The following is a 16,171-nucleotide window of genomic DNA, read 5'->3' as shown; positions in this document are numbered from 1 at the left end:
CACACTCCAAACTCATCCCACTACATCCCAACCACCACAAACCCCTGCAGTTAAAGTTTTTAAGAAAAACAAAATGTCTAATACACAGAAAAGGTCTCTCTACATTCAGACAGAATAAAGGCAACCGGTACAACGAGAAATGCTCAAAAAACACCACTAAGTACCAAGGATCTTTATTCTCAGGTCTGATACTGAATCTGTGGCTGCAGATAATGTCACTATTTTGAGAATAAAAGGTCCCATTATCTTCATTCTTTGCAAGTCATTCTTTGCAGCCACAAAGTTATACCTTATTCCCATAACAAGATAAGTGAATCAGGCTGGAAGGGGATTCAGGAGGTACACTGACGATAAAAGCAAAGGGGAACACAAACTTTTACAAGCATATTGTCCCAGCTACCCAGAAGGTTAAATTTCAGATTAATTTACAAAAGTAGTGACAGAACCATGATTTCACTGAAAATCAACACAAGTTATACCTTAAAAAAAAATCAATTCAGAAATACTATGTCAGGCAAGCATGCAAAATTCAGAGTATTAAAAAATGCAAGGGCTGGTTGCCCAAACAGATATATCCCTCAGAAAAAGGGATTTGAAAATGCTGAACAGAACCAAAGGAATTAGAAGCTGAATCAGCAGACCAAATTCCCTCATTTTAAAAATGCGGGCAGACATTGACTGGCGAAGCTTACTCAGCTAGATTAAGGGTGTACACAGATCTAATTCCTGGTGCTATTTGCAACTACACATATCTAAAATACAAGGAGATAAATATCCGGAACACATTAGGCCCACTGATATAATCAACGGTGGGAGTGAAGTTACTATAGCACAGCAGCACATTAGACATATTTAAGAGATTAAATGGAAAGAATCTCTTAAAGATTTTAATGCTCAGTTTTAATACACAATCAAGTTTCCATCCAATCATCTGATGTACAGCGAACTGTACTAGCTTAAAGGAAAAAAGTGCATTCTTCAGTTTTCTTCTACACTTTTTTTGGCCTATCTATCAAAACTGAGCATTGGGTATTTTTAATGTAAGTAATGTGATGTTATACATGTACATTCTAATTGCACACTTTAGGAATAAACAAAATCTGTATCTCGGTAACTGATAGTGTATTTATAAAATCAAAACCTATCAAAATACACTTTTCACTGAGAAAAATAAATAAAACAGACAAATGGATCTACACAAAGTAAAAATTAACTTTGGTAGATCTCAGCGTAGGACAGTCCATAACAAGCGTATTTGCCCTTACTCCCCCAGAGCTGATCATCTTCCAAGTTCAGATTTTAAAAATATTTTTAAATTGAGATTATTATGTTGACATATTTCTCATTCCACATCATCTTCAGCCAAGCTCTGAGCACTTACAATTCTCTGAAAGAGAAAAGAATTTTTAATTTTTTAGAAGTATGATAAGCATTTAATCAGGATTCTAAATTCAACATAAAACGCCCTTCGTATCAAATCTCTGAATCAAATCCTGCTGAGGTTTACCCATACTGAGATATCAACATTTAACACTTCATACATTGTTTATATCTGAGAAAACAATGATCATTGTCAGTCCCATCTCAAAATTCAAGTCAACAAAGGAACCATAACATTATATCGTGTTACATGTTAGTCAATTTTGTAACTAAAACCAAAAAGAATTTAAGATCTCTTTTCACTCCCACAGGAAGAAATACCAATTAGTGCTATACTGATCATTCTATCCTCCAAACATTTCCCTTTTCTGCCTGTAAATGGTCACAGTCATTATACAAAGACATCATCCTCAGGTCAATTTCCCAAAAGCACTATGCTATGCTGTCTTTCAAAAGACAGATAATCTTAGACAGAGGATTCTGCTAACTGACTGGGAACCACATTAGTCTAAAATAAAAAAGATTGAAACTCCTTGGTTTTTCAACTCTTTCCCTTAAATCCTTTTTTTTTTTTTTTTAAAAAAACATCTTTATTGGAGTATAACTGCTTTACATTGTTGTGTTAGTTTCTGCTCTATAACAAACTGAGTCAGCTATACGTATATTTGTATCCCCATATCCTCTCCCTCTTGCATCTCCCTCACCCTCCCTATCCCACCCCTCTAGGTGGTCACAAAGCACCGAGCTGATCTCCCTGTGCTATGCAGCTGCTTCCCACTAGCTATTTTACGTTTGGTAGTGTATATATGTCCATGCTACTCTCTCACTTCGTCCCAGCTTACCCTTCCCCCTCCTGTGTCCTCAAGTCCATTCTCTACGTCTGTGTCTTTATTCCTGTCCTGCCTCTAGGTTCATCAGAACCATTTTTTTTTTTAAGATTCCATCTATATGTGTTAGCATATGGTTGTTTGTTTTTCTCTTTCTGACTTACTACACTCTGTATGACAGACTCTAGGTCCATTCCCTTAAATCTTTAGGACCCTTTTTTTTCAGTCCCTTTCCAATCTAGATGAGTAAAGATTAGTTTAAAGAATTGTAAAGATGAGTTTAAAGAATTAACCAGTCATTTTACTAATTTTTAATTATATCAAAGATGAAAATTCATTTAATAGACACGATATTCCAAAAAGTAGATTCATTCGGGCTCCTTGAGAAGGATTTAAAATGAGTGGAATGCATTTTAATTAACTCCTAAGTTATGCTTAACCTCTTATTTAAATGGGATGTAGTCGAATAGCTCCAAACTTGAAGCCCACCTTAGCAGCAGCAGAGACACTGGGGCCTTCAGACAAGTGAGATCAGAGGGAACCCAGAGCCCTTTATGACCTGACTTCCAAGCTATGCCACCTTGGCTCCTCTGGCCTCTGCCAGGCCCCTTAACTGCATGTGTGGTTTCACACAAGAGGCAGAAAGCTAGGTTCAGAAAGTAGCTGGGAGTGGCCTGAATTTGATGATTTGAACACTAAGGCCTGAGATTTAACACTAAGAGACATAATTCCTAATCGACTTCCTGGGCACAATCACTAGATTTTATGCCCCCTCATTTGGATGCTTTTCTCTTAGGGAAGAAAAGGTCAAGCACTGACATCTCCTGTACTATTTTCATTACATGGAGGAGAGTTTCATGATGTCATCACGTCCACTAGGCTCCTTTTTAAAATGCCAATGTCCCTAAACATTTAACTCTCAGATTCTCCTCACTTATTTCATAACATTTCAAATCTTTACCTGACTAATTGTTGGGAGCTTAGTCAGAAGCATCTGGAACACTGGTGGTGGAAGAGTTTGCTGCAACACTTGCAGTAACTGCTGTGGCTGTCCACACACAGCAATCGCATTTGTCAGATGGTCCACACCCTTCTCATATTCACCTGGAAGATTTACATAAACATGAGACTGGAAAAGCCCTTGCCTTTGTTCAAAATTCAACCCTAAAGTCTTCACTGTATCTCCAAGTGAAAATGACCAAAAACATTGTGCAAGTAAAACCTAGAAAATATAGTAAGTACACTCATATAACTGATTAAGAAGCCATGAACAAGAATGAGTCAGATTATATGTAGATATTGAAGGGACTCCAACACACATACAAAGGGGGGAAAATAAGGTACAGAAATGTCCAAGTTTAAAAAAAAAAAAAAGAAATGTCCAAGTTTATTACTATTTATATACTAAGAATACATAAGAAATTGCTAACAATGAAACAGTATTTTCTATGAGAAAAGAGAACTGGAAGATTGGGGGACTGAGGTAGACAGGCCCAATTTCACTTTAAACTAATCCCTTATACTGTATGAATATCACCACATGTAAGTAGACACCCTAAAGGCCTTTAATCTCTTCTGAATCTAGTCATCACTGGCAGTCATCCTCTCTGCAGATCCAACAGCAAACAATGCCAAACAATCCTGGATACATTTACACATTTACAGGACCTCAATCGCAGTCAACTTGTCATCTTGAGCTACCTTCACACATGATGTTGCTACAACTTTTGCTGACCTGATAGCCAGATATCAAGTGGTATGTTTTATAATACCAACAGCATTGAAAGCATCATATAATCCTTTTACGACAGAGCAGAGGAAGAACAAACCAAGTGTTACAAGATGGAAGTCGCCATGTGGTATGCAACACTGCTGTGTTGAGCAGAACGCTCTCCTCGCCCCAATGCCTAGGCCCTCCCTCTCAGGGAATTCAAGGTGCAGCCTGAAGGAGACGGGAAAATGTTTCCCTGATTGGTAGCTAACTCATTTTCTGTTGTAGACTTTTTCATTGGTTCTCCTACTCACTGATTTTTAATCTTAGTTTGTTGGCAATTTAATGTAGGGACTGTGCCATTTGTAACTCTTTCCGTGAAACTGAACAAATTCTGATTATGTCAAGAAATTATTTCCTGAGCTTCTGGGTTGGTGAATACATCGAAGTACTAGGAGGGCGGCACCTCCAGAGAAGGCATGGAAGTCCCCACCCCCTAACCCTACGCCTCTCTTCTGTCTGGCTGCTCCTCAGTACTATCATCTAAAATAAACCAAAAAAATAAAAATTAAACTTAAAAAAAAACAAATATAATAAACCAGTAAACAAAGTTTTCCAGCCCTGAGTAAGAATATGACCAAACAAGGGAGTAAAGACTCTGGTAAATAAGGAGGAACTGCCTCCACCTAGCATTTTCACTTGAAGTATTCAAACTGAAGAAACCATTAACTCTACAAAGAAGCATTAAAAACAGAAAATATAAGACTCAGGTCTTCCACATAAGACGGGGACACAATGGCTCCACTGACTTGGAAATTAAGATGCCACATGGCCAGTGAATCCTCATGCCACTGAACTCACAGGCAACAGACGGGATCACACTATTGTCTGAGGATATGAATTCCGATTATTAAACGGAAATAGAGTGACTATACCAGAGGGCTATGTGTAGAACACAGGGGATCCTCTGAGACACCTCCTAAAACTTCTAAACACACTGGAAACCACTCATGAACAACCACAGCAATTCAGCGCAGTGAAACAAACCGTTTCCCCTCTGCCCTTGCAGCTCCAATCGCATTCACATATCCTGAGACGAGCTCCTGCTCAGCTAAGCGAGTATGCTTATGGAAGACCCCTAGACGCAGGAGGCCTTGCCAAGCAATGACGCTTACTGCCTAAGCTGCTTATGCTTTCTCATGGCTTACTTTTCCCAAATTCTAACCACCTGAGTCTTCTACCTCAGGCTGGGTTGGTAGATTCCACCAGAAGAAAAGGCAGCTTGGCAGCTGAGTTAAGTACCCCTCTGGGTGTGCTGGGCTGAAACGGGACCAACATACGCCTGGGAAAAAGAACAACTCTTCCCTACCCTTCCTTGACCCCCCCATCCCCCCACCACCATGAGTTAACTTTTCTTTTCCATCTGGATCTAAAGGCTAAAGACAAACAGATGCCCACAGTACATGGATCTCCAATATAACCCAAATATATGCTCTATCCTTAGACACATATCATTATACATGCTTTTCTTTTTAGATATTGAAGTAATACAGCCATAGCCTCTCAAACAATCCTTATGAGGATTTAAGTGCTTTACCTTGCCCTATGATTAAACTTCATATTTTTCTTACACCGTGAAAAAGTCAATTATTTCCTAGCAAGACATTTCCATTTTAATTTATAATTAGCAGCTTACTATACCAATCAAATAAAAAACAATTACTGCCTCCCTTACCTCTCTCAAGAATTATTTCTTATGAAACAGAAGACATGATAAAAATATCACCATCGTAAACCTTTAATCTCTCCCCGTAAAAAAAAAAGGGGAAAAAAAAAACCCACAAATGACCTGCATCGTGTAGTTCAATACTATCTAAATCTATTGTAACAGTGAGAATAAGAAAAACAAGTTGACACTTGATACTATTTTTATTAATGACAGAAACTACTTCAAAGCTACTTTGAGATAAAAGCTAATTTGACAGTAAAAATATTTATAAATACTTCTGATCAGGTAAATTAACCTTCAACCTTCTCTGGGACTTATTATATTAGCCATTCCTTCCTATAAGTACTAGAAAAGACCTGAAGGTTAGATGAAGGAGTTGAGGGAATTATACTCCCAGATACTCTTTCAGTCACTACTTATATATTACACTATGACTGTATTCTCTAAAGTACTTAAAAGCAACCTCATTTGTAAAGATTACTTGTCCTCATATTATTAAATTAGATGTCTCATATTATTAAATGCCTAAAAACTTGTCTTGAAGTATTTACAGTATCTTTTTAAAAAATAGCCCACACTACATTAAAAAAGCCCCTCATCACCATAAGTTTATATTAGTGTGAAGAATTTTACCTTGTTTCCTAGTCTTTCAATAAATATTAATTACCTTGAGCTAGTAACTCTTCACCAAGCTGTATTTCTTCAAGGAAGAATTTCTGAACGGCTTCAGCATCTTTAAGGTCAGGTAACTGTTTAGAAATAGAATATTTAAAAAAAAAAGAAATAGAATATTTAGTAACTGATACCAAAATTACTCCAGGGATATAAACAATACAAAAAATCATGCCACTAAAAAAAACTGAATAGCTCATTATGAAAACTGACAAAAAGAAATTCACTCTTCAACAACACTCGCAAGGATTAGAGGTGAGTATCTACATTCAAATAAATGAAAGAAAAAATACTTTTTGATCAAAGTGGTATTTGTTCTTAGAAAACTGTGAATCAAACCTAAAGTAAAAGGTAAAGAGTACAGGGCTTCCCCGGTGGCGCAGTGGTTCAGAGTCCGCCTGCCGATGCAGGGGACACGGGTTCGTGCCCCGGTCCGGGAAGATCCCACATGCCGTGGAGTGGCTGGGCCCGTGAGCCATGGCCGCTAGGCTTGCGCGTCTGGAGCCTGTGCTCCGCAACGGGAGAGGCCACAGCGGTGAGAGGCCCGCATACCGCAAAAAAAATATATATTTTAAAACAGAAAATCCATGTCTGATACCAATTAGCATTCTCAAAATACACATTTGAAGTAGACTGTAAAATAATTGTTTCTCTAAAAGAGATTACCTTGGAAAGTCCAGCTCTCTCCTTGGCAAGCTTCTGTTTCTTTCTTCCTGCAAGAAAGGTAATATTTTCATTTCATCATTATTAAAATGGGAATCAAAGGAAGTCTAAATGCTGTGGCAGTCATTCATTCTATTTGCAAAACATGCCTGACTCAAGCTCTCTTCTTGTGATTTGTCAGGGTTATAAAGATAGTTCTGGTCAATGAGCTACGGACACTAGGACATTTCTGGGCAGAAGCGCTTTCCTTCCCTCTCAGGCACCAGGATGAGCAGTTTACAAGATGGAGACACTCCCCCAGCTGGGTCTCTTGAGTAATTATCACAAGCAAAGCAAGCCTCTCCTCCCACCTTCAACCTACACAGGACATGAAACACGAACAAAACTCAAGCCACTGTTGTTTCGGAGCTTTATTGCTGAAATATAACAGACTCTGTCTTTACCGACTTTTGAAAACTACCTGGCATTCTTAAATAGGGAAAAAAACAAAACAACAACAAAAACAAAAAAACAAAACAAAACCAACAAAACCCCCAGCATTTGACAGTTTTCTTTAAAAATAAAAAAAGGAAAAAAAAGCATAGTTTTTATGCATTTGGCAAAAATAAGAGGGCAGAAGGGTAGCACTCAGAAATGATTCTTAATTCAACTACTGCCAGCTAGTTAAGAAAAAAAACCCTCTGCCTAAAGTCTGTAAGTTGTTTAGCTTTTTTCTGTTTTTTGATATGAAATAGCAATACTACAAATCTTAGGAGTGATGTTGTTTAAATCTGTTAGTCAACCCTTAAAACCAAATCAATAATAGGACACTAACAGTATTTTAAGTTGTTGTTTAATTGTACACCCTGTGTGAAAGAGTGTTGGCACAAGGAAGCTCGGGCTTCATTTATATCCCAGATCTTCCACTGACTAGCAGTGTGACCTTGGGCAATTTACAGTTAACCGGTGTCTCTCCTTCTCTGTATGTAACAACTGGTTTATGAACAATACCTGCTTCATAGAGTTGATATGAGGATTAAATGAGTTAATGTATTTTTAAACAGTGCCTGGTTGGTATCGTGAGATATAAACATTCAGTGTATTGAGATAGTGCAAATGTTCTCTTAAAACCTTAAGCATTCTATAAATCCAAATTTCAATACATGACTAAAGAGGCAGTGACCTGTTTGCCTAAGTGCAGAGACAGATGGTTAATTTACTACAGTCAGGGAACCTTTTCTTATCTACACTTACAAACTAGGTTTAACCACACCAGTGTCTCTGGCCAACTCTAGCCCCCAGATTACATAAAGTGCTACAACTCTAAGGCTTAAAAACTGTCTTAGCACTTTCAACAAAAAAATACAGGTTAAAGCTATCTTACATATTATTTTGAAGACTGCCTATTTTCCCCACCAGCTACCTTTGCTAGGTGTTCATCACTGGGCAACTGTGGGGAAACAGAACGCATAATATATTCTACCCCCAATTTGCTTAACTAAGGGTTTCGTTCAGCCCTCTTTAGGCAGAAAATAATGACTGATAACCAGACTATATTAACTAATTACTAAGTATCACGGTACAGCCTAGTGCTGGGAGGGTACTACAACTTCTAGAAGAGAAAGACTTCACAGAGGAACTGGACATGGAACACTTGGATGCTAAGGGTAAGCACCTGTTTTAGATGTTACATGCCAGACACTATTCTAAATGTTATTAATTAGTTTATTTTATCCTCATAGTAACCCTATTATCATCGCCATGTTACAGCACCTCAGAAGTAAACCTGGAAAGTTTGTGGAATAAACAGAGAAATACAATATGCTAAGTCAGAATTATGGAAAATGACAAAAATGATAATGAAACAGTATAAGGAAACTTAGTTTCCAATCTTACAGGTTTCTTTTTTTTAAATGGAGGGGAGAAGAACGCATGATTGTTGTTGAATGTTTGATAGTTACCAAATTTTAAGATCGCTTAGTTGCTTTAAATTTATAGCTGTTAAGATTAAAACTGTGGTTTAATTTATAAGACAATTAACTTGTATAAATTTATAGCTATAAGATTAAAATTCTGGCTTTACTTTTATAAGATAATTAACTTGTTACATTAACTTATTTTCAGGGACAGTATCAAATAGGATCTCTGTGACAAAAGGACACAGAACACACTGAAAAACCAAGGAGTTACACATTCAATCAGCAAATCGACTCAAGATTTGCTAGAAATCAGTCCAAAGTGCTACTGTGTAAACCTAACAAGTTAAAACAGACTAAAAAAAACCACATAAAATATGAACTTACAAAAAGCCCCAAATCTAAATCATTCTTAAAGCATTCATTTAAATGAGATTACTCAATATATCTTAAAATGATGAATTTTACACAGTGCTGTATAATGAAAAACATCTGTAGTTGGCACTATAATTTGTAGATTAATTTTCATTTATTAGTGATTATTTAGATATAAATTATGCTGTAGGAGTTCTGGTAATCTACTCTTATTAATGGAAGGTTTAAAAAAAATGGAATAAATTAGAATCCCAGATCTAACCTCAAACCTATTTTAAACATCTTAACTCTTTTCCTTAAAAAAAAAAAAAAAAAACACACACACACAAAACAAAACCCCAGAAACACTGATTTGAAAAATGCTGCCGTTTTATTATAGATGTAAATATTCTATTAGGAATTAGGCTAGAAAAACACGAAATTAAACTAAACTGAAATCAATTTCGCTCCACAAATACAAAACGCCATCAAGGTCTTAAAATCGGTCAATCATACAGACTTTAAACAGACTGCAAAATTACTCTGAATAAGGTTTACCTGGTAAAGAAAATATCAAATAATTATATTCATAAACAATCTTTAGCGTTCATCCATTACCATGTGCCAGAGGTATTGTACTAAACTCTACATTATACTATTTTACAACAGAGGAAACTAAAGGTTGAAATCCGTTGCTCAAGGGTTATTCAGCTACTAATTCAAGCCTGACCACTTAAGTCATCAGGATACTGCTGAAACTAGAAAAAAAATTTATGGATTGAGGATGATGGAAAAGAAATTCTGAAAATAACAGATTTCTCAATTTGTCCAGAATGCTAGTTTCATGATTTCTTCAACCAAAAATTCATTTTCTCAAGGTTTAACAATAGGATTGTAGTGTTTCCAAAGGAAAAAAAGGTTAATCCATTCTTTACAGAGCTCTGCATCCACGCCATCACCCCCCAGCTATTTCTGAAACTACAGGAAAATTATCTAAATTCCAACAGTTACACTTAGAGCCAGCATTTACAGGGCCTTCTCCGTGTCAGGAATGGTGGCAGACACCTCAAATATTTTAATCTTCAAAAAACCAACTAGAGGCATTACCTGATTTTGCAAGCTAAGAAAATTAAGACTCAGCCCAAGATTATGCTAATCTGTGACTAACCTGGGCCAGAAAACTCAGTGTCTGAATCCAAAACAGCACTATTTCCATTACTCCACCTAACCATAAATAAAATAAATTATCTCCATATCCCTTTCTTCCTGAGACATAGGAGAGCTAGAATTAGATATCATATTGTAGATGGTATAAGAGCACCTTTTCCAGTAAGGTAGTCACTAGCCACGTGTGACTATAGAACATGTGAAATGCCTTATTTTAGCTTAATTAAGCAGTAAATCATTAAATAGGATAATCACTTCTTCGTACTTCCTGGGCTTTAATAACTTACATATAAATTCTAATTTTAGGAACTGTTTTGACTGAGCAACCTAGGTAAGTTACCAAAGTTATTTTTTAATGCAACAAATTTGCCCTTCTATTGCTGCAAACGAGCATACCTCCGAAATTCAAAGATCACAAAGGTTTTGGTGACACGATTCCCCTCTTGTAAATCTCTCTTAAAAGATGTCGCAGGTATGAAATAAGACTGAGCCACAGAAGCAAAGCCCTTTGGACTCCTCTGCAATCTCTATAGCATTCACTCATATCTTGGGAGCCTTTAGAACGAAGCTACCAAGAGGGTTTAAGAATGCAACCTTATCGTTTGAGAACGATACCGAGCTGGATTTGCAGATTTGGTCTCAAGCACAAATTCGTAAAATACAAAAAAACCCCGCAACTTTCGAGCTAGAAATAGAGGTTTAGAGAGATCAACAGGAAAAAGGACCACAACCCCCGCCCTAAATCATAATACAAACAAATATGCATCTACACGCCGAAAAGTGTTTGGGGAAAACAAAATGGGAAAGCTCCCTCCTCCAAAATGGAGGGACTCGTGCGGGGCACAAGGGCCGGGAGCAGCCCTGGGAGCGCGCGGCCAGCGCCATCACCTTTCTCTGGCTTGTTCGCTCGCCGCCCCAGACCCGGCAGCACCACGCGGCCGCCCAGCACGCGGCGGCCCGGCGAGGGGCAGGAGGGGATGGGGACGCCGGGGTGGGGTGGGGAGGCATCAGGCCCAGGAGACAGGGGACCCACTCACGTTCCCGCAGCCTGTTCTTGAAGTTGGGGTCACTCCGTCTCTTGCGGTCGAAGTAAATGCAGTACCCGATGAAAAGGGCCCCGCACACGCCGGCGGCGATGGCGCTGTTCCGGCCCACCATCTTCTCTCCAACGAGGAGTGGGGTCGGCGGCGGCGGGGCCCGCAAAGAAGCCGTTGGCTCAGAACTCTCGGAGGGGACTGCACCGCTGAGCCCCGACGCCCGCCGCGAGGGACGCGGAAAGGCGGAGATGCGTCACTTCCGGCCCCTGTGGCCGAGGTCCTCTGGGATGTCCGCGGCAGTGCCTGAGCGGAGGCTCCAACGCTGCTTCTGCGCCTGCGCAGGGGCTTGGGCGCCGCCGACGCCGCCGACGCTGCAGCCGCTGTTCGCGTAGGAGTCGGGATTTTGCTGGAGGCCGCGCACTCCCGTAAAAGCCGCTGAGCGTGATGTAACCAGGGCGGCACGTGGCGGTCGTGCGCACACTCCAAAGCGTGTGTAGCCGACCTCCCTACTTGTGTCAAAGAAGGAAGGTCGCTGACTACAAATGCTTCATCTTTTTATAGAATGCAGGTAACCCGTGACTCTTGTTTGAATTTAATGGAATTTGCTTTTCAAGTTCAGTCACAATCCGTTTGTGCCCCAAGGACCATAATCATACGAGGTCAGAAGAGTGAAACCATACGATTTCAAATGATGTTACAGTATAGCCTCAAAAGTGGAAGAAAATTAAATGGAGCGATTCCTGGACAAGTGTAACGGGTAAGAGATTGAAGGAAAAAAAATAGAAAACGTTGAGTTGTCAAGTTGTCATAGCCACTGAAAACATTATGTATGTTTAAATTTTAAAGAGGCAGAGGCGGGATCCTCTTTAAAACCTTGGAGTGATAGGCATGTATTTTATTCATAGTGGATCCTGACAGTTTAAGCTAAGGAGATGGTTCCTGATGGGGTCTGGCCGGTTGGCACTACTCTGTGTAGTTACACGTCAGTGTGCCGTGTGCTAGGAGGGGTAAGTATCGGTCTCCACAGGGAGGGAACAGAAGCTCTGAATTTGGGACTCTCCCAGACCTGTCCCTGTGCCCCTCGTCTTTCCCTCTGGCTGGTTGTTTTTTTGTTTTTTGCCCCACGGGACTTGGAAGATCTCAGTTCTCTGACCAGGGATGGAACCCAGGCCCTTGGCAGTGAACGCACTGAGTCCTAACCCCTGGACCGCCAAGGAAGTCCCTGGCTGGGTTGTTTCTATTTTTGGCTGTGTTGGGTCTTCGTTGCTGTGCGCAGGCTTTCTCTAGTTGCGGTGAGCGGGCTTCTCACTGCGGTGGCTCCTCATGTTGGGGAGCACGGGCTCTAGGCGTGCGGGCTTCAGTAGTTGTGGCTCGGGGGCTCCAGTGCAGGCTCAGTAGTTGTGGCACGGCGGGCTCAGTAGTTGTGGCACACGGGCTTCGTTGCTCCGCAGCATGTGGGATCTTCCCGGACCAGGGCTCGAACCATGTCCCCTGCATTGGCAGGCGGATTCTTAACCACTGCGCCACCCGGGAAGCTCCCTGGCTGGTTTTGATTTATATCCTTTTGCTACAATAAAACTGTAATCATACTTATGTTCTTGAGTTCTGAGTCCTTGCAGTGAGTTATTGAACCTGAGAGGGTAGTAGGAACCTCCAGATTAGTAGCTGGCTGGTCAGAAGAGTGGCCTGGAGACACCACCCCTCCCCCACACCTGTGACTGGTGCATGAGGGCAGTCTTGTAGGGGACTGTCCACTTAACCTATTTAGTTTGGCTCAACTCTGTGGTAGTTGATGTCATTAGTTATTGCAAGGGTACCTATGGAAACATTTAGCTGGAGCTCCTAACCTAGTCCAAAAGCCTAGGAAAGCCCTTCTGCCTGGACCTGAGACCCTATAAAAGACTGGAAATTAGATCAAAGGTACATGTGCATTGACAGGACCGCAGTGGGGTGTGAAGGGGCATATGCACCAAAGCAAAGCAAATGACTGAGATCAGAGGATTGCACACAACAGGAAAAAAAAGCTTTTCCTTATATCCTGCACACATACAGATTCTTCCTATCCCAAAAAGTGCACCTCAACTGATACAGGTAGGTCCTGAGCCTCAGGGGTGTTGGGACAGAAGACTCACAAGGCCACACAGATGACATGAGGCCTCTTGGAAATCTGAGACTGTGTCCATTAGATTATGACTCTGAACAAAGAACATGCTGTTCTTCTGTATTGTACAGAAGTACAATACAGAATTTGTGTTGTACAGAGTTGTACAGAGTAAATGCCATGTAAATGTGAGGTCACTGCTATGAGTCCAATAAACCAGGCAACACATTTCTACAAGGCACAGTTAGTGCAACACCCGTGCCTTTGAATCTCTCAACCACACTACAGTTTTTAATACTTCTTTCTTTTTACATTTGTAAAATACCTATAAGCATAGAATCCTGAAACAGAAACAGCCTGGAAATCCCTGAGGCATGTTGCTTGTGAGTGGAATCATTAATCAGTTGTGGAATGACCTTAGTGGAGCATCACCAGTGTTTTAAATAAAATAGGATAGGGGCTTCCCTGGTGGAGCAGTGGTTGAGAGTCCGCCTGCCGATGCAGGGGACACGGGTTCGTGCCCCGGTCCGGGAGGCTCCCACATGCCACGGAGCGGGTGGGCCTGTGAGCCATGGCCGCTGAGCCTGCGCGTCCGGAGCCTGTGCTCCGCAACGGGAGAGGCCACAGCAGTGAGAGGCCCGTGTACCGCAAAAAAAAAAAAAAAAAAAGGATAAAAAATATCAGATGGCAACATGTGTAGTAAGGACCGGTACTGTCTTGTGAACTTCTGTGTCAGTTAAATATACCAATGTTTGTACTGATCACAGTGTAAAATTAAAGCTATTGCAGATCACAGTCAAAAAAGAGGGAAACCACTGATCTAGTCCAAGCCCCTTATTTCACCAATCAGGATATTTAGATAAAGAGGTTGAGAGGCTTGTTCAAGGTCATGCATGCACAGCCAGAGAGATGGGTCAAGAATCAGATATCCTTACACCCCACTCCAGGGCTCTTTACATGAAAACCTAAAGACCAACACTCTATGTTAAGGACACTAAAATTATATCTATTTATATACACTAAAAAGCATACAAATAAAATATACACTATAAAGAAAATACACGATGAAATTATAGTCTATAGAGATAGTCTATGTAGTCTACAGATAAAGCATCTTTATATAAATTTAACTGGAAATATATGAAAAAACGTTCAAGAGCTATCAAGTGACAAGTATTTACTGAACCCTACTTATGAAAAACAAGATTCTAAGCACCGTAGAAGATACTAAGCATAAAATATCCAGTCCTTGGATACAGGAAAATGGAGCTCTTTCTGCTTTCCACAGAGCTACATATTAAAGATCCATTAGGTTTTCCCTGTGCTACGCCCAAAAGACAGGATTTTCAAAATAATCACCAATAACTCAGTGTCCCCCAGTTCTCTTACTTAAGTAATAAGATGCGTGTTTAACAGATCCGCCTAGCTCAGATCAGGCCCCTGGTTTACCGCCACTCCTCCCTCCTGGATACAGGCCCAGCTCAGCAAGGTTTGTGGGAGGGGGCACCAGCTATATACCACGAGGTTAAGTCCCAAGGAAATGCAGGGGTATTCCTTCTCTTCGTTGAACTTTGCACCTTGTGACTTCATTACCATACTTTTTCAGCAAATGTTTCCTTTAAACACGATTTTTTTTTTTTTTTTTTTTTTTGCGGTACGCGGGCCTCTCACTGTTGTGGCCTCTCCTGTTGCAGAGCACGGGCTCCGGACACGCGGGTTCAGCGGCCGTGGCTCACAGGCCCAGCCGCTCCGCGGCATGTGGGATCTTCCCGGACCGGGACACGAACCCGCATCCCCTGCATCGGCAGGCGGACTTTTTAACCACTGCGCCACCAGGGAAGCCCTAAACACGATTTTTAAAAAAATATTGTTTCATTCTACTGAGTGATGTTAAGAATCACAAGTTTTGGGTTTCCCTGGTGGCGCAGTGGTTAAGAATCCGCCTGCCAATGCCGGGGACATGGGTTGGATCCCTGGTCCAGGAAGATCCCACATGCTGCAGAGCAACTAAGCCCGTGCCCCACAACTACTGAACCTGCGCTCTAGAGCCCACGAGCCACAACTACTGAAGCCCGCACGCCTAGAGCCCGTGCTCCGCAACAAGAGAAGCCACTGCAGTGAGAAGCCCGCACATCACAAGAGTAGCCCCTGCTTGCCGCAACTAGAGAAATCCCGTGCACAGCAATGAAGACCCAATGCAGCCAAAATAAATAAATAAAAATAAATAAATTTATATTAAAAAAAGAAGAATCACAAGTTTTCCTGGGAGAATATTTTTCAAATTAAAAATAGAAGTAAAAGTAAAAATCTGCTTTATAGCCAATTTACCAAGAACTTTAATAACCAGTCTAATCACCAATTAAGAATAAAAAATCAGAGCAACAGTTGATACAGAATCCCTGTTGGTTAGTTATTAGGTTGATGAAATAAAATTAAAACCCAGAACTCCACTTATCCTAAGTGCAAGAGGAAGGAAGAAAAATGAGTGGCTATTATATACCAAACCTCAAAACTTTACTTCTTAGGGATTATGATTTGACCTTAGATCAATCAGTATTCCCACTTTAATTATTTACTTTGTCTAGATACAATCAGTATTAAAGTTACTTCACTTTCTTTAAGTTTACTCACTTTT

At 40.5% G+C, this 16,171-nt stretch overlaps 1 protein-coding gene and 1 non-coding gene across 2 annotated transcripts; both read right to left on the bottom strand.

Moving 5' to 3' along the window:
* Positions 1 to 1,252: 1,252 nt before the first annotated feature.
* On the bottom strand, positions 1,253 to 11,586 carry TOMM20 (translocase of outer mitochondrial membrane 20). The gene is made up of 5 exons (XM_065894730.1): positions 11,436 to 11,586; positions 6,986 to 7,032; positions 6,315 to 6,396; positions 3,169 to 3,311; positions 1,253 to 1,387 (listed from the first exon to the last, which is right to left on the bottom strand). Exons 1-5 carry the CDS (start codon positions 11,554 to 11,556, stop codon positions 1,343 to 1,345), a joined length of 438 nt encoding a protein of 145 aa, XP_065750802.1. The 5' UTR covers positions 11,557 to 11,586; the 3' UTR covers positions 1,253 to 1,342.
* On the bottom strand, positions 10,860 to 10,991 carry LOC136136723 (small nucleolar RNA SNORA14). The gene has a single exon (XR_010656664.1). It is a non-coding gene; the product is annotated as a small nucleolar RNA SNORA14 (small nucleolar RNA).
* Positions 11,587 to 16,171: the final 4,585 nt, after the last annotated feature.

The sequence above is a fragment of the Phocoena phocoena genome, chromosome 16, assembly GCF_963924675.1.
Source record: "Phocoena phocoena chromosome 16, mPhoPho1.1, whole genome shotgun sequence".
NCBI lineage: Eukaryota > Metazoa > Chordata > Mammalia > Artiodactyla > Phocoenidae > Phocoena > Phocoena phocoena.
This window is presented reverse-complemented; position numbering and strand designations above follow the sequence as displayed.

Bases quoted from the DNA above. Each gene is read 5' to 3' on its own strand.
- TOMM20 (XM_065894730.1), bottom strand. From the start codon at position 11,556: ATGGTGGGCCGGAACAGCGCCATCGCCGCCGGCGTGTGCGGGGCCCTT. The intron at 3,312-6,314 runs GTAATTAATATT...TAAATCTTCCAG, and splicing joins TGAAGAGTTACTAGCTCAAG to GTGAATATGAGAAGGGTGTG. The intron at 1,388-3,168 runs GTAAAGATTTGA...TTTCTCTTTCAG, and splicing joins AGCTCCCAACAATTAGTCAG to AGAATTGTAAGTGCTCAGAG.